General features: G+C 42.1%; 1 protein-coding gene across 23 annotated transcripts in view; it reads left to right on the top strand.

Annotated features, from left to right (window-relative positions):
• Positions 1–24,012, top strand: part of Cadps2 (calcium dependent secretion activator 2) — a 525,569-nt gene that overhangs the window by 422,123 nt on the left and 79,434 nt on the right. For 13 of the 23 annotated variants that reach the window (XM_032906883.1, XM_032906888.1, XM_032906886.1 and 10 more), the window contains 3 exons: positions 3,251–3,354; positions 5,047–5,055; positions 14,129–14,285. In XM_032906883.1, the coding sequence (XP_032762774.1) occupies positions 3,251–3,354; positions 5,047–5,055; positions 14,129–14,285 (270 nt within the window). The remainder of the gene's footprint in view (positions 1–3,250; positions 3,355–5,046; positions 5,056–14,128; positions 14,286–24,012) is intronic. The other 10 variants (XM_032906885.1, XM_032906891.1, XM_032906895.1 and 7 more) reach the window with 1 other exon arrangement.

Raw genomic sequence — 24,012 nt, forward strand, 5'->3', positions numbered from 1 at the left:
TATACAGCTAGGCACACTGCACACAGAGCTTCGCTGAGAGCAGGGAAGCTTAACCTGGAGGTCAGTGATGGGAAGAGGGCAAAGAACACACTGGGAAAACAACTGGGGACTAGTTTGTTTATTTGGGGAAAGGGGTCCCTGGGGCAAGGTTTATGTGGTTGTGCACCATTGGTGAGGGCAGGGGTGTTGGAAGATGCTACATCTGCATACTTCATACTCCGGGACTTTAGAGAGTGGGGTGCAGAGGGACTGTATAAGGTCTAACAAGGAACAAACGAAGCACAGTAGCTTTCAGGTAATAAATTCACATTAGGGTTGATAGTTGGTGAGCCAGCTTTAAAGTGCCAGGTTGAGAGGGGGAAGAGCCCCAACCCAAATATGAGGAGACTCATATTTGAAGTATCCAGGCTGAAGCTTCACTGACCTTTCCTCCAGAACCAGGGGCCATTATTGTCCCACACTGCCTGACTCAAAACCCAGAAGTTTTAGTCGCTCTAGATTCCCCAAGTTACAAGGAAGCTTAAAGATAATAGGATCAGTGATTCTTAGCATCTTGTTGACGTAGCAGGACTTTTCAGTTAACAACATGGTCTCTTGTGTCTTCCTCTTTTCAACCCACTATCATCTTCCAAGAGTCCACCTTTCATGCAGGCTCCACAGAATCTCTTTGCACACCTTGATGCATACACTGCTACGTACATGGTTCTAAAATTCAGCCTCTTCTGAGGCCCTAGGACATAACGCACTGGCCCTCCTTCAGTAGAGTCATCCAGTCTCAGGTAAAAGCACCGTTCTCTAGCACAGCAAGAGCCCACAAGGCCCGAGCCTTACCTTCATCGCTTTTTAAATGTTTTCATTTCATCACGCTAACCCTTGTGAGTTATAGGTGTTTTTAAAATGGCTTTAAAATGAAACTTCAGAAGCCCTTGCTTGGCTGTGCCTGACATCTCAAAGAACCGTCACCATTGGTATGCGTTATCCCCAAACCTCTCAAAAACCTTGTCTGCCCTGCAGTTCTCTCTAGAAACCTGTGTCTTACGCAGGTCTCATGCTATTCCTCTGTGACCATGCTTCCTCTAAGTCTCTCCTCCCATCTTTTGTACAACATGCATGTTTGTTTCCAGACTTTTCGAAGGCTCATCTTATCCCCGCTGAACAGTTTGAAGTACAATGGGCTGCCACACTGAGTCATGGGCCACCTTGACGTCACCTCTGTTGAAGAGATGATCTCGAAATGATCTTGAAACAGAGGGATGAGCTAGTCGTTGTCTAAAAATCCCGTCTTCTGTGACTTAGGATGTCGAAGCGTTTGAGATAAGGCTATATTAGCCTAAAAGGGAAAAACGAAGAAAAGAAGAACGATCAGAAAAGTCAATGAAAGATACGTTTGTTTGGAAAGCAAAGCGTGGTGGGTGGTGTGTGTGATCCTGGCACCTGAGAGAACAAAGCAAGAAGATCCTAAGTTTGGGGCTAGCCTGGGTTGTACAGAAGTTCAATTTATTAGGCTATTTAAGAAACCATCTCAAAACCCGAACAAAAACATCCGCTGTAATTGCCACTCCGATGGGCTTAATTCATCCCGTTTCCTTCCCACGGTTGAGAATGTCTATTGTGTGCAGATGTTCCTGACAGAGACAAAAAGGTGACTCCACCACAGGAGTGTGAACCCCGTGTACTTCACGACATGTCTTACTTATAAGCATGTTAACGGTTCAATGAGCAGGCACCAACCAGAAGGCATGTTGCACGGCATGGCTGTCTGCCCTTTGCAAATGAATTAGGACAAGAAATGTTAGGAATTTCTTCCAAATTTAAAGCTGAGATATGGGGAGATGTTGAGAGGAAAAGATCTCTTGCAGGAAGACATAGTAGCTACTGAGGTTGGAGAAAGGGAGGAACTTTAGTTCTAAAAGTTTCACTCTCTTCCTTAAGGCCTCCTTTCCCAAAGACACGTGCCTGCAGGCCTTGCTCTCAGTGGAAGGAAGAGATCTATGAACAGAAGGCAGACTTGCTTTGGGCTGCTGTGGGTTAGTTTGAGTATATCCCCCCCTTAAACTCATGTAGGAGGACCTCAGGCTCCTGAGTGATGGGGAACTTTTAAAGGGTGACACACCTAGGAGGAAACGATTAGACCATGGGACTACCACGGTCAGAGGGATTAATGCTGTCCTCTCAGACGGGTTTTAGAGTTCATTCTTGATAGCGTGTTTGTTGTACAGTAAGATGACCCCACATACATGGTTCTTTGTGCTTCTAGCCGTGAGCCTTTCCCGTTCCCCACCATGTTGTAATAGCTTCAGAGACCAAAAAAACAGAGCATTCAAACTTGGGTTTTCAGCTGCCCAAAGTTTACAAAGAAACCTCTTTTCTTTATAAAACACCCGCTATCTAGTATTCTGTTAGAGCAACACAAAATGGTCCGAGGCCGCTTTATCTGAAATGTTCCTAGTGAAAACTCTTCCGGTTGTTTTGAGAGAGTAGGGTCACATAGGGCACCTCTGATTTCTGCCAGTTTGTTGGTGTCTTTGAAATAAACTATTTGCCTTCTCTCTTTCTGAATTTCTGGTAGCTGTACCTCACCTTATTGTGTTTTGTCCCTTTATACCAATTTAGCTTAATGCTAAAGGTACCTTCAAATTCAAAGAAGGCTTTTGCCCTTCTCTAACCTGCTGCCCCCACAGTTGGCGGTGGGCGGGGATGGCAGCAGGCTCACAGGGGAGAAAAAAACAGTTAATTGCCAGCTGTCAGAGTTGTTTTAGGTGACTTTGTACTCCTCGGATTTAAGATCAACATGAACAGAATTCAAGTAGCAACAAAAAAAACCTGGGGTTTGCCAATGCCAGGAATGACTCATCCGGTGAGAACTGTATTGTATTGATAATACAATGTAGACGGAAGGAAAAGACGGTGCTGTCTGCTCTCTTTGTGTTTCTGACCTTGAGCGGGATTGTAACTTGTTTGTTGCAGAAGTTGAGCATCTAATGTGCTGTTGCACCTGTTAGTTCGTGTATACTAAATGGCAAAGCACTTGCAGATCTGTGATTGCTTTGTGGGTGAAATATTTCCCGCAGTCTGGTGAACCGGCTTTTTAAAGACAATGTGTTCCATTGTGTTCCATGCATCCCTTATCTCTCAAAAGTGTGCTCCCTTGTGCTGTTTCAATACTCTGATCGTCATTCCATCCTAGGACATGTCTGGCTTTGTATTTTCAAGGTAACATTATGATTTTTTTTTTTTTTCAAAAAACCAGAGACCATGAACCAGGCAACTCCTGCCAGGAAGCTAGAAGAGGTTCTTCATCTCGCAGAGCTCTGCATAGAAGTCCTACAGCAAAACGAGGAGCATCATGCTGAGGTGATGACATGTAGCCAGAGCATAAAGATTTCCCAAGGGCTTTGACATGGAGGGGGCAGCACTGAAAATGTTGCCAGACAGGAGTCTCAGTGTGCAGCTGGCCAAACATACACCTTTCCTGGAAATGTGACTCCTGTATGATACGAAGTGTGTGTGCGTGTGTGTGTGTGAGAGAGAGAGAGAGAGAGAGAGGAGAGAGAGAGAGAGAGAGAGAGAGAGAGAGAGAGAGAGAGAGAGAGAGAGAGAGGAGGGAGAGAGGGGAGAGAGAGAGAGAGAGAGAGAGAGAGAGAGAGAGATAGAGAGATTTGTATCTGTTTTTGACAACAATCATATAATAAGAACATGAGAAAGTTTGGGAGATCTGTCCCCAAGTTACACAAACAACAGCTAGCCAAGATGTAACACACCCATGGTGGGATGCCAAACAAGTTGGGGTTTGTTGTTTTTTTTTTTTGCCCTATGATATGATTATTATGTTTGAAAATGTGGGACAGTGAACATTAATCAAAACCATTCATAATTGTGTAACTGACTGAAGTCTTCCTTTTCTCATCAAATTTTCTGTATGTTTTCATTAAATCTTTGGGTTCTGTTATTTTTATTTTTTGTCATGCTTAGAGGGAACCCAGTCATTACCCAGCCCTCTGCCCCTGAGCCCCATTGCCAGCCAATATTTTTAGAGTTCCTAATGACATATTAACATTTTCTATAGACCTGCAGTGGTCTCGCCACCTTGATATCCTAAGGCTTAAAATTCTCTGTTCAATTGTTGTGCCCACAAAAACAAATTCCTGGTTCTGAGTTGAACGGAGGAAATATGTAGAATTCAATAAACACAATAAAGGTTGGGGTCCTCACGGTGCTTTCAGTTTCGGGGAAGCAGATGTAACGAGGCGGAAGAAAACAGACCAGATACATGTGAATTTATAGAATATTTTATGTTTAATGGAATCTAGTTCTCAGAAAATGTGAGAAGCTACAGGACCTATACTTAAGCAAATTCTTGGAAAAAAGAGTATTCATGGAGCCTGACTATAGGCAACTGAAGATTTATTGTATCTGGTTATAAATATGATCATTCAAAACATCTGCTTTTAGCTCACACTGTGGAATCTAGATTTTAGCTCGCATCTGTCATGTGTGAACTTGTTATGGATATTTTATTTTAAACTGAAAAAACAGCTGCTTCAATAATTTGAAATGAATTCCCAGGAGGATGTTTCCTAGGCTAGAATCACCACCATGCTAACCAAGAAAATATCACATGATAAAAATATAGGTATGTTTCGTCGTCTTTGTCTCGATCTGCAGGAGATTATCGTCAGAGCCTAAGGCCCCTCTAAACTGTTTTTAATCTGGCCCAATGTCCTATTTCAGTATGTGTTTCCGGTACAGCTAATGCTTCCCATACATTTGTGGAAATTTAAATGCAATGTTTTACTATGGTCAATGTAGTCACTAAAAAAAAATGCTTATTAAAGTATAACGGGTCGAGCAAAATTATGATGTAGAGGCTGGTTGTGCTTTAATCCGTAACCTACAGTTGACTTCCCTGAAACTCAGCACAGAAACGTCACTGTGCCCCGTGCTGCAATGCAGTCAGAGCTATTCTGGTGGCTTCTTTACAACTACTCTGTAACACGGTGCCATTTTTCTGTTCTGCTCACGCTCCAAATTTTTGGAATCCCACAGGGAAGAGAGGTGAGTAAAACTGTTTCCTCCTTTTCCGTCTTCGCATAAGACAACCCTTTAACGGTGTGACTGTGAAGCAGGACCCGTTCTAATGCTCGTCGTTTTGAAGCCAGCTCAGGCTATCCCTGAGTGGGCTAGCCTTTGCTACACCGTTAGGTGACACCGTGTTTAGTTAAGAGGAACCACATGCATAAGTAATGTCTTCTGGCCCAAGCGGAACACCCCGTGCAAGAAATTGGAAACGTTGGCTTTTTGTTTTGTCTTGGCATTAATTAAATTCATCAAATCTTTTTTTTTTTCCCCTTCTCCTTGCCCATTAGCTCTTCTCTCTGAGCAGCACCAGAGAATGAACTGGTCTAATTTCAAAGTCATCTCCACAGTGTGTGAGTGGATGGCACTCTAAACTGAGATTCGTTTGGCTGGATGCTCCGGCCAGTTTCATTACTCCAAACTGCACCTAACCCCCTCTGCTCTTCAGTGCCTCCGAGGAGGTTAATGCATTTGCCTCAAGGCGACCTCCAGGTGGCTGGGGCTCCCATTCTTTCTTTCACTCTGCCTCCCTCAGCAGTGCCAGTGCACTCCACAGGACTAAGTGGCTGTTTACGTCCTGCACAGTTCCTCCTTAAGGAGGTGTCCAGCCATTCACCTCTTTGTCAGGAACCTGATTGTAAGGCAGTCCCTCCTCCTTTGGAGGCCTCTTGACCTCTCTGGTTTTTCTCCCTGGAAAGCTGATTTTAGCTTTTTTTTTTTTTTTCAGCAAGATCTTTTAAGACTTCACATTTCAGGGAGCAGGCTGTGCTGGAACAGAGATCTCAAGCGAGCGAATCTAACAGTTCTCCGTCCAAAAGCTGTTCCCTCTGACAGAACTAGGAAGTACAGGTGCCTCCTGGGAAAAACCACTAGTTCTGATCAGCTACCTGTGCATGCAGATGTGCAGATGTTGTGTGCAGACCGGAGGTTGAAATCAGGGATCTGCCTTCCTCAGTCACTCCTCACCTCGTTCTTTGAAACAGGGTCTCCCAGTGAATCCAGACCTCACATAGTCAGGCTAGGCTGGATGCCCAGCAGAGTTCAGGGAGCCACTGCTTCCCAATTGCAGGAAAAGAGAGTGCCCTTTATTTCTTTATGTGGATGCTAAAGGCAAAGGTAGGTTAGCGAGCTTGTGCAACTGCAGCTCACACTTACCTGTGAGCTTTCCACCTAGCCTTTGGCGGCCGCTTTTGGTTTTGGGTTGGTGGTGGTGGTGGTGGTGGTGGTGGTGGTGGTGGTTACACATTTTGGCTCTTTGGAAATAAGGTCTTGCAATGTAGCAGGTCCAGATGGGCCACCAGCTCATGACCGTTTTACCCAGTCTCCGGGTTCCAGGCATATGCTACTGTGTCCGGGAAAGAATACAGCAATAATTCTGGGCCAGAATTTTTGCCTGTGGGATAGCAACTCTATCCATCCACTTGATGCCCTGTCTTTCTACTGGAGGTAGACTCTACAGGGTCCCTTTCTCACTATTGAGCATTTAATCTAAGGTCCCTCTCTTTGTGACCTGAGACTCTCTCTTCTCCCAGGTCTCTGGTACATTCTACAGGGTACCCCCAACTCCCACCTCCTGAGGTTGCATATTGCCATTCGTTCTGCTGGCCCCAAGGGGCCTCGCTCCTAACCCCCATAATGTCTGATCTCCGTTTCCCCTTCTCCTCCTCTCTCCCACTCAGGTTCCTCCCTCCCTCTCCCCCACCACACCCCTTTGATTGCTTCTTTTTCCCTCCCAAGTGGGACTGAAGCATCCTCGCTTGGGCCCTTCAGCTTGTTAACCTTCTTGAGTTCTGTAGATTGTACATTGGGTATTCTGTACACTTTTGGCTGGCATCCACTTATTAGTGAGTATATACTGTGCATGTCCTTTTGGATCTGAGATACCTCACTCAGAACTATTGGAGGACAAAATGGAAGGGGATAACGACTGGACTGTAATAAAAAAAAATTAAAGAAAAAGGAGAGACTAGAGTACAGTGTGACCTCCCATTATCCTCCTGTTTTACTTCCTTCAGTTGTTTGCTCACTTGTGCAGGTCACCACACCATGACGTTTTGCATTAATGAGCGTGTTCCACTTTTTGAAACGAGGTCTCTAATTTGTTCTGTAGCCGGGGATCAGCTGAACTTCTGATCCTCCTGTCTCCTCCTCCCTACTTTGGGAATTGCAAGCACAGACCACAATGCCAATTTTCCTTTTTGTAGTGGCATCAGAACCCAGAGCTCGATGCATGTAAGCTAGGCATCTCTAGTCTCTATATTGTTTTCGTGACTATAGTGCTGACAGTATATGATTCAGGTAGTGTAATGCTTTTGGCTTTGGCGGGTTTTGCTCACAATTGCGTTGGCCGTTGTTCCCAGTTTTTGTTTGGGCTTTATTGTTTGTTGTTTTTGTTTGTTTGTGGTAGCTCCCTAAGAATTTTGGGGCTTTCTTTTTATATTCTGATATTAACCCTCTTACAGGTGCACGGCATTCGTGTATTTTATTTTCTTGTAACTTTGAGTTATCCTGTGAACTGAGTACTCGATATCTCCTGTGTGATAAAATTCCATTTGTCTGTTTTTGCTTTTTTGCTTCCTGTGATTTTTTTATCATCTCTTCCTCTAAACTTTTCCCCATTCCGACATCTGACTCTGCTTCTCCTGTTTTCTTTTAGTGTTTCCATAGTTTCTCAGTGGCTGCTTTTGTATCACTGTGTTTAATCCACTTTGAGTTGGTTTTCATAGCTGATGAGAGTATAGGAATCCAGAGCTTCTTGTGGATATCTAACCTTTTCAGTACCGTTTTTTAAAAGTTTTTCTTCTCCAATATATGTTTTTAGTACCTTTGTTGGAAATCAGTGGGCTGTGAGTGCAAGTTTTCTTCTAAGTAGTCTGTTGTATTTCATTGATTCATGTCTCTTTATTGCTTTCTTTCTTTACTTCTTTATTTATTCATTTATGACTTATTCTGTGTGTGCTATGCTGGTATGCACAAGTGGAGATCAGAGGACAGCTGTCAGGAGCTGCTTCTCTCCTTCCACCCTGTGTGTTACAGGAACTCCGGTCATCAGAGTTGGCTGCAAGCTCCTTTACCTGCTGCTGAGCCCTCTCACCCACCTCTCTGTCTCTTTTTTCAGGCCAGTGCCGCTGTGTTGCTTTAATTACTGTAACTTAGCTAATTTGAACTCAAGCAGTATAATGCCTCTGCTTTGTCCTTTTGTTTGCAAATTGCTTTGGGTACTTCAAGTTTGTTTTTTTTTTGTTTTTGGGTTGTTTTTGTTTGTCGGTTTTTTGTTTTTTTTGTTTTGTGTGTGGTTCCATGTGAATTTTAGAAACATTGTCATAGTTTCATGAGGAAAGTCATAGGTGTTCTGAGAGTGATGGCGTTAAATATGTAGCTAGCTGTCTTAGTTGGGGTTTCCACTCCTATGAAGACACACCATGACCAAGGCAACTCTTACAAGGACAACATTTATTTGGGACTGGCCTACAGTTCAGAAGTTCAGTCCATTATCATCATGGCAGGAAGCATGGCAGTGTGCAGGCAGACACGACACTGGGGGAGAGGAGAGCTCTATATCTTGAAAGCAGCCAGAAGAGGAGCTTGGGCATAAGAGTCCTCCAAGGGCTGCCTACACAGTGACACACTTCCTCCAACAAGACCACACCTTCTAATAGTGCCGCTTCCCATGGGCCAAAATGTCTAACATGAGTTTAAAAGCTTTTGTAGGCTAAGTACTGTTCTAGAAGTTATATATATATATATATATACATATATATATATATATATTATTTATATATATATAAATAATCTTAATTACTCTGAAGCATTTTCACAACTTTATTTCAGTGTTTATCTCTATATTAAAATGATTATAAAAACAATGAATTAGAAGAATTATGAGGATCTGGGCAACATGTTATGGTCTATTCTACTGGCTACTACTAGAATATGGAAATCCATATTGTTTTGTGTATGTGTATTTGAGAGCTAAGAGATAACAGTAATTTTTGAATTGTCTCCAGAGCTTTTATCGCCACTCATAAATTTTAGCATTATAAACTAGTGTTGCCTTAGGAAATTAAAAAACCATATTTCAATGCCAAACTTTAGGGTTTTATTCAATGTAGAATGATACTCTTCTTGTATCATTAAATTATATATTATGCATTTCAAAAGTGAAAGCAATCAAAACCCTTAGACTTCAGATAAATTAAAAATATGTAAATAAATTATGTGATAATGTTTATGGCAAGAAGAAATGAAGGTACAGTAGCAGTTTTCTGACATACAAAGTAGAAGGAGGATGGATGTATGGATGTATGGATGGACAGATGGATGGACAGACAGATGAATGGGTGGATGAATGGATGGTGGATGGATGGACAGATGGATGGATGGATGGACGGATGGACAGACAGATGGATGGATGGATGGACAGACAGATAGACGGATGGATGGATGGATGGGTGAATGGTCAGACAGATGGATGGATGGGTAGATGGAGAGATGGATGGACAGATAGATGGACAGATGGACTGATGGGTGGATGAACAGCTTTTGTGCACTGTATAGTTACTTAAGAAAACTATCATTTCTCTGCTACTTACTAGCTCTACAAATAAAATAATTATACCATCTGCTCAAATGAGCAATTTGGGAGAATAGCTAAGATAATACTTATAAAACTTCTAGAACAGTACTTAGCCCACAAAACCTTTTAAATTCATATTCGATATTTTGTTTTTCATTTTAACTTGTTTGTTTTCGAGGCAGGGTCTCACTCCGTAACCCGCACTGGCCTTCAGCTCAGATCCTCCTGCTTCAGTCTCCACAGCTACAGGCTTGTGTCACCAGGGATAGCTTGGACATTATTTTTTAAATCACATTACCTCACTGTCCATAAGTAGATTTCAATGCATTTTTGTAACTACAGGTAATTACATTCACTTACATTTGTACAGAAAAAAAAGTCCATATTGATTTATTTTTATAATAACCTAGAGACTAGAGAAGATATTGTTCTTATCAATTTACAGACTAGCAGGTGGAAATCCAGGCAGAGAAATGATGTGCTTCTGATTACTCTAGTCTTGCCTCTAAGTTCAGAAGCTCAACGGATTACTCCCAGGTTCAAGGCTCATGCTTATCACCTCCATTTTCAACTACTTTGAGGCCGGGTTGTGGTGGTACATGCCTTTGATCCCAGCACTCAAGAGGCAGAAGCAAACAGATCTCTGATTTCCAGGCCAGCCAACGTGGTCCGCAGAGTGAGTTCCGGGACAGCCAGAGCTACACAGAGATACCTTGTCTCAAGACAAAATGATTTCAACTACTTTGAGTAAAACTGACAAAGTTTTCAAAGCATTATCAGCTTGTCACATAGATTATACTTATCGTTCAAGATTGATTTGTATGTTCCTCTTATGCATATTGATAAGCTATTGCCTTCTTCCTCTGCCAGAGCATCTACAGTAAATCATGACTTAGCATGAGGGCCAAGACAGCTGTAGAATTGCTCTCATAGGTACATCCCATAGGTACCTCACCAATAGATGCTTTTTCAGAGAGAGGTTTCTTCCAGCCCAGTGAGACTCTGCTATTGAACACCTCATGAGGAAGGAAACCACACAGTCCTCTTCTTCCCCTCCAGTCCAGTCAGAAAAGCTACCTCTAATAGGATGGCAAGAGAAAGGAAGGACAGGTGATGAGGCTGATCCTGTGTTCAAAAGACACTGAAAGAAACTCCACCATTTGCTTCGCTCTTTGGCCAGTGGTTGGGGGGTTGGCCCAGTGGTTTGAAGCACTTCCTGCTCCTCCAGAGAGCCAGATCTTAATTCCTAGCACCCACATTAGGTAACTCACAACAGCCTGTAAGTTCAGCTACAGGGGATCTGCTGTTCTATTCTGGGTTTTTTGGGGAGCCATAAAACCGCTATGTGTACGTACCACACTCACAGTATGCAATCATCCAGACACAAACATTCATATAAAATTAGTTAATTAAAAAACCAGTTGCTCAATACTTTCTCAAGTCATCAATAAGATGTGCACCACCCCTCGACTTACATTCATAAGACGAGCTTTATCGAGATTACAGTGTGAGGCATAAATAATACATCTCTAAAAGATAGTGATGTTTTATAGTCAGTAATAAAAGCATAAAGTTTGTTTATTTTTTTAAAGGTTATATTCCATTACTTTTCATTCCCAGCCTGGTTCTCTCCTCCATGTAAGCTTTAAAAATGAGCTTTCAGAACTTGTCTGATAGCACTGAAACAACACAGCGCTAACATGGCTGCTAGCTTCTTAATTTTAGCCTTCTGTGATGGTATTGGCTGTGAACAGGAAGTGAGATTTTGCGAGCATCTCTCTTCACAGGACTGAATTCTGACTAGCATTTCTACCCTCCTCTGCTCTGTGAGGAATCTCAGATTCTACTTCATGTTGTCACTACTCTAACTTCAAAGGGCAAGAACAAGAGATATAAAAGTAAATCAATAAATGCTACTATTAAATATTATTTATTTGCTATTTGTTAGCCTCATTAAGAGATTAGATTTTTACATTATATATATATATATATATATATATATATATATATATATCTCATAACGTATATTTCAGCAAATGCTCAGGGATAGTCATTGCATGTGACACTCTGCCGTGTTTCTGAAGTCATGTAGTGTAACATTCCCGAACAAGTTCTTCACCTGTACATTTACCACGATATTGAGGAAAGCATTAAAATGTCTGCCACTCTTAAGTCCGTTTATGCAACATTTTTCTAGCCTAATTCAGCCTTTGTTTCTATTTGCTTGATGCTAATTAGCTATATGGCGACTTTTCTTAGCATTATTTTTCCTGACAGCTATGATGTTTGAGGCCATATTTACTATAAAAGATTTTAAAATTGTGCTTCAGAATTTTGCTACCCATTCTTTCTGCTTTGTCATTTATCTTCTCTGATGAAAACCTACTACAGACTTAAATAAATACAGTTCAGAAAGTAAGTGGGTACTTCTCCAGCTGCAGGATTTACCTTTTTTTTCATAGTTTTAACAGGGAGAATAATACAAAACACATCATGGAAATTTTCATGGTTTGTATTGGTTAAAGGATTATGGTAATGAGCTTGGGAGTTGACTCTGTGGGTAAAGAACTTGCTACAGAAGCATAAGGACTTAAGTTCAGATTCCCAGAGCCATAGAAATATAAACAACTTTGGCAGACCCCTGCAATCCTGATGCTCTGGAAGCAGAGGCATCCCCAAGAGCAAACCTGGAACTAGATAGCCTTATAGAGAGCTTTGGGGTTTAACTGGGGAGACCCTGTCTCAAACCCATATGGTGAGTGGACAAAAAAGTCTATATATCACATACATGCACACCACACATACAAGAAAAAAGATTTTGATACCAGCTAGCATTTAGTAGACAAATAAGGACAAGAGTTAAAAGACAACACACACACACAGACACACACACACATACACAGAAACATAGACACACACACACAGAGAAACATACACACACAGACACACAGACACACACACACACACACACAAATGATTTTAAAATACTCCACAAGTGTATGAAAACGTATCTAAGATTACACGTAATTATAGATAGGCAAAGTAAAACAAAACCAAGGACAGAAGCATCCCCCATTATTTTTCGAGAACTGTCTAAAAGCACAGTATTATTTTTCTCCTCTTAAAGAAGCATAAATTTTTAAAGTGATTATTTTCGTTACCGGTCCTAACATACCTGACCAAACAGGAAGTGAAGAACAGACCAGACATGTGCTGTCTTTACCAGTGTTCACCGTCTGAGAACCCGACGTGTAATCACGTAAGCAGCACCATATCCCATGAAGTAAAGCTGTTGAGTCTCAGGGAACCTTCCGGAGGCCTCATTCACACTGGCAGTCCAGATGTCCTCTCTAGGGAAGTAAGAGAGGTTGTGGGGCTTTGCACGTTAGATGATAAGGCTTTTGGATTTTGCTGTGTGGTGGTGAGATGAAATGGGACGTAAAGTTGGGCAAGTTGCTATTTATGTTCTTAAATGCTCAAACGATGACCAGAGGCTGTGGCAGGAGTAAAATCTGTTCGTAGAGAGCAGCTTGCAATATGTAAGGACTCTGAAACGCCCTTTCACCCCATCGTATTTAGAAGCACTTCCTAAGGAACTCTGATCGTTTACCGTTCATCACTGCGAGCAGAACCAGCGGGAACATTGAAAGAGAAGGAACTCAGGGTTTCAGGTAGTTCCGTCTGCCATGGGGAGGAAGGCATGGAAGGCGGAGAGCAGTTCAAACTGGGAGCCAGACAGAGAGCTTCAAGCCAATTCCTACCTCCTGAAGTGTCTAGGACATCCCAAAATAGCACCACCAGCTAGGAACTAAGTTCCCAACACTTCATCTCCGACCATAATAAAACGGTCAGTATTTTACTCCAGGATTCATATGTAAAGGTCTTACCACACTGTCCTTCAGTATCTCAAAAATTGGGGGAAAGTTTTTTAAAGGGGCAGTGGTTTTAGAAGGCTGTGTGTTCTCATAATAGAATGCACGCCATCTGTTGAATGGATTGATGAATGGTGAGTGATCAGAGTTCCTTAGGAAGTGCTTCTAAATATGATGGGGGTAAAAGGGCGTTTCAGAGTCCTTACACATTGCAAGCTTCTCTCTAGGAACAGATTTTACTCCAGACATAAGACTAAAGTCGAAGGAAATCATCCTACAGTATGATGCCAGATATGCTAGTATCTCCATTCATAAAGAAGGAAATGTTCACATTAGTCCCATGTAATTTCTTATATACAAGAATTTTTCTTTCGTTTTTATGGTATAAGTTTTCCTATGGCTTCCAAAGAAATAAATGCCCATTTCAGGTCTCATTCATCAATGACAAATTCGTTACTGTATGCGCTGCCCATACAATGTCTTATCTTAAAATCATTAGGTCGTATTTGCCATACGTATCTGTGGAACGGCTGTACATGCTTCAGGAGCACAGTATCTGAACGTGTTTCTAACAGCTCACCGATCTCTCCTTTCCTTCTTGCAGGCATTTGCCTGGTGGCCAGACTTACTGGCCGAGCATGCGGAGAAGTTTTGGGCTTTATTCACAGTAGACATGGATACTGCACTGGAGGCCCAACCTCAAGACTCCTGGGAAAGCTTTCCCCTTTTCCAGCTGCTTAATAATTTCCTCAGAAATGACAGTGAGTACTTGCATTTCCTTCCAGGTGGAATGGCCAGGGGAGGGCACACGTCATCAGAGATAGATGCGTGTAAGAGTCGGCATGGGTAACAAGAGAGCTTACTGGGCTTCCCTGAGTCTATGAGGCCATAGTCTATGGGAGATGATCCCTCCTGTCATCCACTGAACTGCAGAACAGCTGCTACACAGAGTGGACAACTTTCTCGTTGTACCTTAAGGATCAGAAAACCTATGAAGTCTGGCATTGCCGGAATACCAGAGACTACACCCATCTCTAACAGATGTTCTATGTGTCAGGGCTCCTTTTCAACACACAGTGTGATTGAGATGTTCTCCTGAGAATGGATTCATCTCCTCCTCAGAGGAGAGTGAAATATTGTTATGTGTGTGACTTGTTCATTTATATTTAGAAATCAAAGAGGAAGCAAGGGTTCTCTGTGGGGATTGTGGAACAGCATAAGAGTGTTCATTGTTATACAGGTAGATGGTCTTGAATCAGTGCAGACCTGGTTTTTATCGAAACAGTAGCGTCTAGATTCCTGTGATGGGCTTTTTCATTTCCATAGACTCCTTTTGGTTGCCAGCAGCTGCCCTTACACGCTGGGTGGGGGCGACATCACTATTCCCTACTGTGTATGGTTCTTAATATGATAGCCCTTGCTGAACTCTGACTCCTGGGGTAGTGACTGCCCTTGATCCTGCAGGAATCTTCTTGCCAGGGTTTTCAATTAGCCGGGTCACTTAAAACTTCCCTAGGTCTTTCACCTATCTGAGCAGACCTCACCCCATTTCTTCATGTAACTTTAAAGGATGGTCCTCAGAACTCAAATAATTATGTCACCTGAGTCACCCAGACTCCATAGTCCTCTTGTCAAACGTTGTTCTCACTCTGTCTATAATACTTTCTAAGTAGTTAACACTTCCTTAATCTTCAAAACTTTTAAACAGCACTATTACGTTCTTTTAGTTTTAAAATTGAAATCTATGTCTTCTCTCCAATTGTAGTTTTAATTATTCTTTGGTTTTATTCCCTGCTAGAGCCTATCTATTTGGTTATTATCTCTTTGATTCTACCTTCTCAAACTGGGAGAGAAATTCATGCAGATAGGAATGTGTGATGTTGTACACCCCAGGTCCGTCCCAGATTTCAGATCTGAGCCAGACTGAGCGGGAAAGGCGTCGTGTCATGGTACTTACCAGCATGGCCTTAAGTTGCACACACAGTCACATCTCTGCCACTTGACCTTCGACGGTAGTTTAACCTCTCTGAGCTAAAAGGTCTTTATTTACAGAAGGAGATTGGTAATTACTCGTACAGGGTCACTCGTGGTGAGGGTAAACTCACGTGTAATAGATGCTAAGTGGATATCGGGGAGACTGCGGGCTTCCATCTGTAACTGCAGTCCTCAGTCTTGTCACCTTAGACATCCTCGCCAGGTTCATATCACTCAGATTCAGCCACAGTGCCTGTGCTCAGGAGAGCCCAATACATTTAACTATCCATTGAATCATTCATTCTGCTTGTCAGCCACAGCCAGCTCAAAAAAGCCAATTTTGTTCCTCCCTACCAGAGAGAAGGGATGCCCTTCTTGTCTTAGCTGCCCGCTTCTTTCCCATTCTGCTGATGAAATGCATGTCTATTCCTTAAGTGTGTCTTAAGATATGTATAACATAGTAAGTACATGAACCGTGTATTAATTCAGGAGTGAACAGATAAAGACATCTTTTTTAAATGGCTACCAAGAATGATCAGGATTCTATAAGATGGGGAACTGAGTTCAAGCCCAACCCCAGCATGGGAAACCAGGCATGGCGCTATCTGTGGATCACCTAGGATCACTGACTGGCCGGCCTAGCATAATCTACAAAACCCAGCCCAGTAAGTAACAGTGTCACGAACAACTGTATGGACAATTCCTGAGGAATGACTGGAGATTGACCCTGTCTCAACCTACATATATGCACATTGATAAGCATGCATATACATATGAAGAACTACCACCATATTACTTGTGTTGGAGATTATTCAAAGAGAGTTTGTTAACATTCAAACAGTAAAGTTGTTAAACCATGGTAAATAAAATACTCTGTAGACCTCTTGAAATTTTTCTTGAGTTTTCACAAGTACCTTAATGTTTTGATATGGTTTAATATTTACCTTTGAGAAATATTTCAAGTGTAAATTGGTGAAATAGACTGAGAACCACAATTTCTATTAATTATTTTATTATTTACTTATCAAATGTTATTCCCCTTCCTGGTCCCACCTCCCTGAGGCCCCCACCCCATGCCCCATCCCTTTCACCTCTAAGAGGGTTCTCTTACCCACCAACCTACTCACACCTCACACCTCAAGCATCCTCCTTCTCTGGCATCAAGCCTCGACAGGACCAAGTATATCTCCTCTCAGTGAAGCCAGACAAGGCAGTCCTGTGCTACATGTGTAGTGGGGCCATGGACCAGCCCATGTATGCTCTCCGATTCATGGCTTAGTCCCTAGGAGCTCTGAGGGGTTGAGTTAGTTGATACTGTTGTTCTTCCTATGGGGTTACAATCTCCTTCAGCTCTTTCAGTCTTTCCTCTAATGCTTCCACAGCGGTCCCCAAGCTCAGCTCAATGGTTGGCTGTAAGTATCTGCGTCTGTCTCAGTCAGGTGCTGTTAGAGACTCTCAGAGGACAGCCATGCCAGTCTCCTGTCTACAAGCACAACATGACATCAACAATAGTGTCAGGGTTTGGTGCCTGTGCATGGAATGGATACCAAGTTGGAGCAGTCTCTGGATGGCCTTTCCTTCAGTCTCTGCACCATTTTTGTCCCTGAATTTCCTTTAGACAGGAACAATTCTGGGTCCAAAATTTTAAGATGGGTGGGTGGCCCCATCCCTCAACTGGGGGCCACTAGAGGTGGTCTCTTCAGGTTCTATCTCTCCACTGTTGGACATTTTGGCTAATGTCATCCTCGTTGGATCCTAAGAGCCTCTAGCATCCCTGGCATCTGGGACTTTCTAGAGGTTCCTCCCATCCCCCACCCCATACTGCTCCATATTTCTATTCATTCTGGCCCTCTGGGCTTCTCTCCCCCCCATACATGATCCTGTTCCCCTTTTGTCCCTCCCCTCTCCTCTCCCACTCAGGTCCCTCTTTCTCTCTGCCTCCTGTGATTATTTTGTTCTCCCCTTCTAAGTGTGATTGAAGTATCCATACTTGGGCCTTCATTCTTGTTATGCTTCATATGGTCTGTGAGTTATATCACGAGTACTCTGAACTTTTGGGCTAATATCCACTTATCAGGGACTGCATACCATGTATATCTTTTTTGGGTCTGGGAGAATCACAATATTTTAATGTTTATTTTATATGTACATGTGTATATATGTGTACACAGATGTGTATATTTTATGTGTACATGTGTATATATATATGTACATATATGTTATGTGTATGTATACCACATGCATGCATGAGCCAACAGAGGTCAGGAGAGGGCATCCGATCTAGAATTAGAGGTATAGAGAGTTGTGAGTCCTGAGAAGCAAATCTGCGTGCTCTGTAGAACAATACCTACTTTTAACTACTGAACCATCTCCTAAGAGCCAAGAGAACCACCAGATTTTAATCTTTCAGGTAGAGCCACACATATTTTGTTCATGGCAGTTTCGTATTCCATTTCTATCTTTGTAGTATTTCCTTTGTATTAATTGCTGTCATGCTAATTGCTGTTCAGTGTATATGATCACTGTTTTGTGCTTGCTTTATTATGCAGTCCTAGATCAATAAAGAAGCATTTATCAGAGACCTCTTTGGGGCCCTGTCAAAACTGAGGGTATCTACATCTTGGCTTGGATTTTACAGTGATTAGCAGGTTTTTAGAAAACATCAATTATTTCTGAGAAAAACAGCTCCTTCGTGTGGTGAGGTAAATAAAAAGTTCCCCTGTGCCATCATTTCCTTTTGGTACTGGGAGATTGGTGCAGCCTGGGGAATTGAGGGAGAAATAGTAACTTTCATCCCAAACTCACAAGTTTTGTTTCACAAGCAAGGCCACTACATAATTTCTCAGGAGTTGATAGATCATGCTTTCTTCCTAACTATAACTGTCACTTTGATGATAATGAAGACAATTGTAAGTAATCACGTGTTTCTTTTATCACACTCCCTCGATAGCAACTTGGTGAAATCTGTTTAAATAGTTAGTGTCAACGTCAACCTAAACTACCCTCAAACTATTCCATTTTGAACTCTATGGGAAACTGTTGTCTTTCCTTTTGTCCCCCTTGAAAGAAAGATTTACATAACGGACATACTTTTGCAATTTTCCCTATATTGAACCAGTTAGTTGTTGTCCAAATCCCTTAAACGAGCCAGGAACACTAGCAACAGAGACTCTGAGCGGTTAGTCTTGGAATGGGAGAGAATTTCCTGAATAAAGGTGCTTCTTTGTAAAGATGATTGTGTATGGGGGGAGGTGTGTGCTGCAGACGGCGGTGCCTTGCTAATTACAGAGGATTTTTAAATGATCACGAAGCACTGCTAATAAATGATTAATCTTATATTTTCTTTTCCAAAATTTAAAATGCCTAATTTCATTCAGAATGGTATACTGATTCATTACACTTTGTAGGTGAACAGCTTGTACTCATTGCTTCAAATGTCCTCATGACTTATTTACCATCATTTTATATTAAAATCCTCATCTACAGTTTATCGTTTGACCTGTAGAGGGGAATCTGAAGACTCTTGGATTGGAGAGATGGCTCAGTGGTTAAGAGCACTGACTGCTCTTCCCGAGGTCCTGAGTTCGATTCCCGGTAACCACATGGTGGATCACAACCATCTGTAATGGGATCCGATGCCCTCTTCTGCTGTGTCTGAAGAGAGTGACAGCATATCCACATACATAAAATAGATCTCTTGGTTTTCCTGCTGAAGCAACTAAGGCTGATGAAGGTAGAGAACTTGAGCAGGGACTTTGCCAACAGTGGATTCAGGTGGCGGTGGGGGCGGGGCAAGATCACCTTATAACCAGTTCATTTTCATCCCACAGGAACAAAACACATTCTGAGAACATTAATGCAGCGATAGCATACTTTCAATGATTCCTTGAGCTTTTGATTTTAACTCAGAAAATGCTTATAAGTCACCGAGTTATCAGAAGAGACGGACAGGTTACCAAATACAGAAAGGCTTAGCTAAAGGAAGAGGTTGTCTTAGCTTACATGTTAAGAAGCATCTGTGACAAGATTTCCAGGGGAAAGTGGTGACAGAGAAAGGGGGCAAAGACCTCAAACCCAGTTTCTCTTAGAAGGAGGGAAAAAGGCATGATGTCTGAGGTGTGTGTCTTCCCTGGTAGTTAGCAATGATTAGAGCACTTTGGAGCTCTGAGAGCGCTTGGAAATGAGATGTGGTTTTCCTCAAGGGAAGAGTGCCAGCTGCATCACGCTTTTAGCAACTGTCCCCAACCTCCCACCCTCCTGGCCTCACCCATGATTCCCAGAGCAAGGCTGGTGAGGTAAACAAACTTGGGCTCCATTCCTGGCCAAAAAAAAAAAAAAAAAAAAAAAAATGTCTGAGCCTCTGCTTGCGTTTCTGCTCTCTCTGTGTCCCCATCTGCTCCCTCAACTAGAGATAATTAGATGGGTGGTCACTTTAAGAGGCATCTGAGGAAACACTTTTGAAAGAGAGATGTATTAAAACTTGAAGGGAAATGTTTTCATAATGAAGCAATTAACGTGTGAGTTAGATGATAACTGAATGTCGATAAAGTAACTACAAATAGATTCTTCTCTTGCATAGTACTTTCTACCATTGTCCCACAGAGAATAGATGCGGCCAGTGACCGCTCCTGAGAAGTGAAAGCCATCTACGAACGGCACAGATCACGTCTCTCAGCGCTCCTGAAAGGCAGGCCCTTGCAGCCAGTCACCTCTTAATCTGTGGATATGCTAGCAAGTGGCAAATGACCATTCTATGGGGAAATGATTCCCAAGTGAAAAATACCACGGTGCTTCTTCCTTAATTAACAGCCTTTTCACATTGCTAGCACATTAAAGCCAGCACGAAGAACACCCGTGCTTATGTAATCAATGTCACAGCATCTCTGCCTAAAGGAATAATAAATGTTCAGGCTCTACGCTAAGTGAAAACCTGTTCCCCAAGACTTTCACCTCCATAAAGATGGGCTCATAAAAATCGAAAAAAGGGGAGAAAAAATTGGAATGTGGTCTCGTGAGGATAAAAAGGCTAGTGTTAATAATTAACAAGGAGAGTGAAGAGGAGTCAAATTAGCCATAATAGAGCCCAGAGTGACTGGCAAAGTCACCTCTCATTATCAAAAAACTCATTAAGAAATGAAGAGGTGGAAATCCCGCTGGGTTACTCTCACACTTCGGCTGTATCAGAGATTATCTTTTCAGATTTCTTTCAAATGAAGAACTGTTAGGTCACCATATTGTATATGAGGTTAATCTGAAGGCTTTGAATTGTGACGGACTGACACCTGCATGTTATTCCACCCCCGGTGCTTAAATGAGCTGTGTGTCTGAAATCCACGAAGCACTGTTTATAGAGATATCTGTATATACATACACAGAGAACAATGCAGAAAGGGTATAAATTCTGCGTTAAACTGAGGCCGTGTGCCAGCAGTGTTACAGACAGCTACTCTACAAATGATGGCATGGCCATCCCATAGGAAAATGGTTTTAACTCTGATCCCTAGAGATGAGTGAATTTTAAATTACACAATGGAACTTGTTCTCCTCAACAGAATAATGGAAGAACTGTGAAAATCGGTGGAGAGAAGCATTTTTTTCCATCACTGGAATTCCACGGAACAACTCTAGACTCTGTATAGAAGGCAGACATTTTGAAAACACTTCCAGTGTGCATTCTCTTCACATAGAATTTACCTGTTCTGATGTGCCTGTGTCCCTCACAACAGACTTAAGGACAACAGACTTAAGGAAGCGTCTATGAATTCTGCTTCTAAACCTCAAAAACCCGGGCTTGACTGACGTTGATCGTGATACAGCCACACTCACTCGCTCCCCGTAAGGGAGAAGGGATTGCAGGGCGTGACTACAGATATCTGAATGCTGGGGCAGACATTACAGAATCCTGTAAAGCCAGCCCGAGAACTGCTGGATCCAGAGGAACGGTTTCTCCGAGATTAGGTTAAAATTCATACCGGAGTTTTGCCTGAATAAAACCCATAGGAAACAAAAAATCGTGGATAAGAAATACCTCTCTAAGAAGCATGAAATCTAGTACCAAATAGGGACATTTCTATGCTACTAACTAGTGATAGATTGTTATGAAATATACCGTTCAGTTTCTGTTCTGTCCTCTGAAAGTTTTCATTATAATTATAAACAGATTTGTTACATTGATGGTTTCCATGTATCTATACAAGAGATATATTTGCCTTTCTTGTCCCCAAAGGAAGAAATACTATAACATCTCAGTCCCCTATTGTTTCTTCTCTTTATGTAATATTTTTTTGGGGGGGGAGAGCAGTAAGCTAGTAACTTTTTTTTCCATCTATATTAAATTGGGTATTTCTTATTTACATTTCAGATGTTATTCCCTTTCCCGGTTTCCATACCAACATCCCCCAACCCCTCCCCCTCCCATTCTATATGGGTGTTCCCATACCAATTCTCCCCCCAAGAATCCCGTTCACTGGGGGTCCAGCCTTGACAGGACCAAGGGCTTCCCCTTCCACTGGTGCTCTTACTAGGCTATTCATTGCTACCTATGAGGTTGGAGCCCAGGGTCAGTCCATGCAGTCTTTGGGTAGTGGCTTAGTCCCTGGAAGCTCTGGTTGCTTGGCATTGTTGTTCATATGGGGTCTCAAGCCCCTTCAAGCTCTTCCAGTCCTTTCTCTGATTCCTTCAATGGGGGTCCCGTTCTCAGTTCAGTGGTTTGCTGCTGGCATTCGCCTATGTATTTGCCATAATCTGTGTCTCTCAGGAGAGATCTACATCCAGTTCCTGTCGGTCTGCACTTCTTTGCTTCATCCATCTTGTCTAATTGGGTGGCTGTATATGTATGGGCCACATGTGGGGCAGGCACTGAATGGGTGTTCGTTCAGCCTCTGTTCTAAACTTTGCCTCCCTATCCCCTCCCAAGGGTATTCTTGTTCCCCTTTTAAAGAAGGAGTGAAGCATTCTGGTTGTCTTTTAACGAGCGTCTTGAAAGGAAAAGAATACTTCAGTATGGTTTTAGAAACTTACTCTTGTGGTTATTATATGAGTTGAATATTAGTAAACTGTAAAATTACTTTTCAGAATTTTAACTGTTGGTAAAACAGCTCTGTGAGTAAAGACTCTTTCAGCCAAGCCCAATGACTTGAGTAAATTCTCAAGACTCACCCGGTAGAAGTAAAGAATCAGCTCCAAGCTATCTTATTTACACACACACTCACACACACACACACACACACACACACACACGCAAAGTAAGTAAATATATGTATTAAATTTAAATGAAAGATTTATGAAATCCAATGTGTTTCCTCCTTAAATTGAATAGGGTGCTATCAAACTTTCACTAGAAGTCATGCGCAGTTATATACAGCCATTTATCGGGTGTGCATTTAATATACCAGGTTTTTGGCTGCTAGGTCTCCAAGGTCTTTGTTTGGTTTTGTGCTTTCCTTTTTCACAACATTGCTGTCAACAGCAGCTCTACTGGCTTTGCTCCTGAAATCCAGACTCAGGTTTCCCCTGCTGCTTGCCTTTGTTCTGTGTGAATGTCAACAAGAAGGGTTACTATTAATTTTATATCTTAGTCCACTGCACCTGCCCTACTGTGTGCTGATAGAGTGTGTATTCCCCTTGAATAATTGTTTTATACCAAAGTCTGTTGGTTTGCCTTGTGGCTGGCGGTATCTGCTTTGTTTGCTAGCCGTGAATTACTCTTTTACTTATAAAATACCCCATTAGAATTTGAGGGAGGATAATCATTCTTACCAGTAACCCGCTAATGCAAACTAATTGAAAGGCGGCACAGCAACATAAAGGCAGATTATGTAGTTCAGGAGAGAGCAGCATATGTTTACCCTGAAAACAATACATGGATTTCATTTGCCTATTCATTTTACTCAGTAATCATTGTCTCGGTAATTTTTATTAATTGGATCATAGTTTAAAGTGTGTTGAAATATTACTATTAAAAGCCTATGTCAAGTACTTCTTATTTATTAATTGTTGGGGATGTTCAAACTAATTAGCATCCCGAGTTTTGCTTTATTTAAGCCTTTTTGCTTTCTTTTCTGTCATTTCTACTTGTTCCATAGGAATTCACATATAGGTGTCCCTTCATCCTCCAGCAAAGTGAAATTTGGGTGCAAGGAAATCTTTGGGGATCAATGGTTATTTTGATCAGCAGAATGGGTGCTGAACCTCCACTTAAGTTGCTGTAGCCAGTTTTTAAGATTCTAGGGCAATCCACTACGCTCCCACATCTGGAGTACATTGTCAGAAATAATCTTGACTCTGGGAGAAGTACCTGATACATTATGCCATGCATTTAAGGCCAGTCTGGTCACTGTAGAGGGTACCAGGCCAATAAGCCAGAGCTCTACAGTAAGAGAAATAAGAAGGAAGGAAACCTTGGGTGAAGCCAAGTTGAAAACTTTCCCTTTCCAGTGCAGCGTTGCAGTGGTGTCTTGTAAAGCCATGAATTAGACTGGTGACAGCATCAAATCATAGCCACAGAGAGATGAC

This window comes from Rattus rattus, chromosome 6 (genome assembly GCF_011064425.1).
Source record: "Rattus rattus isolate New Zealand chromosome 6, Rrattus_CSIRO_v1, whole genome shotgun sequence".
Taxonomy (NCBI): domain Eukaryota; kingdom Metazoa; phylum Chordata; class Mammalia; order Rodentia; family Muridae; genus Rattus; species Rattus rattus.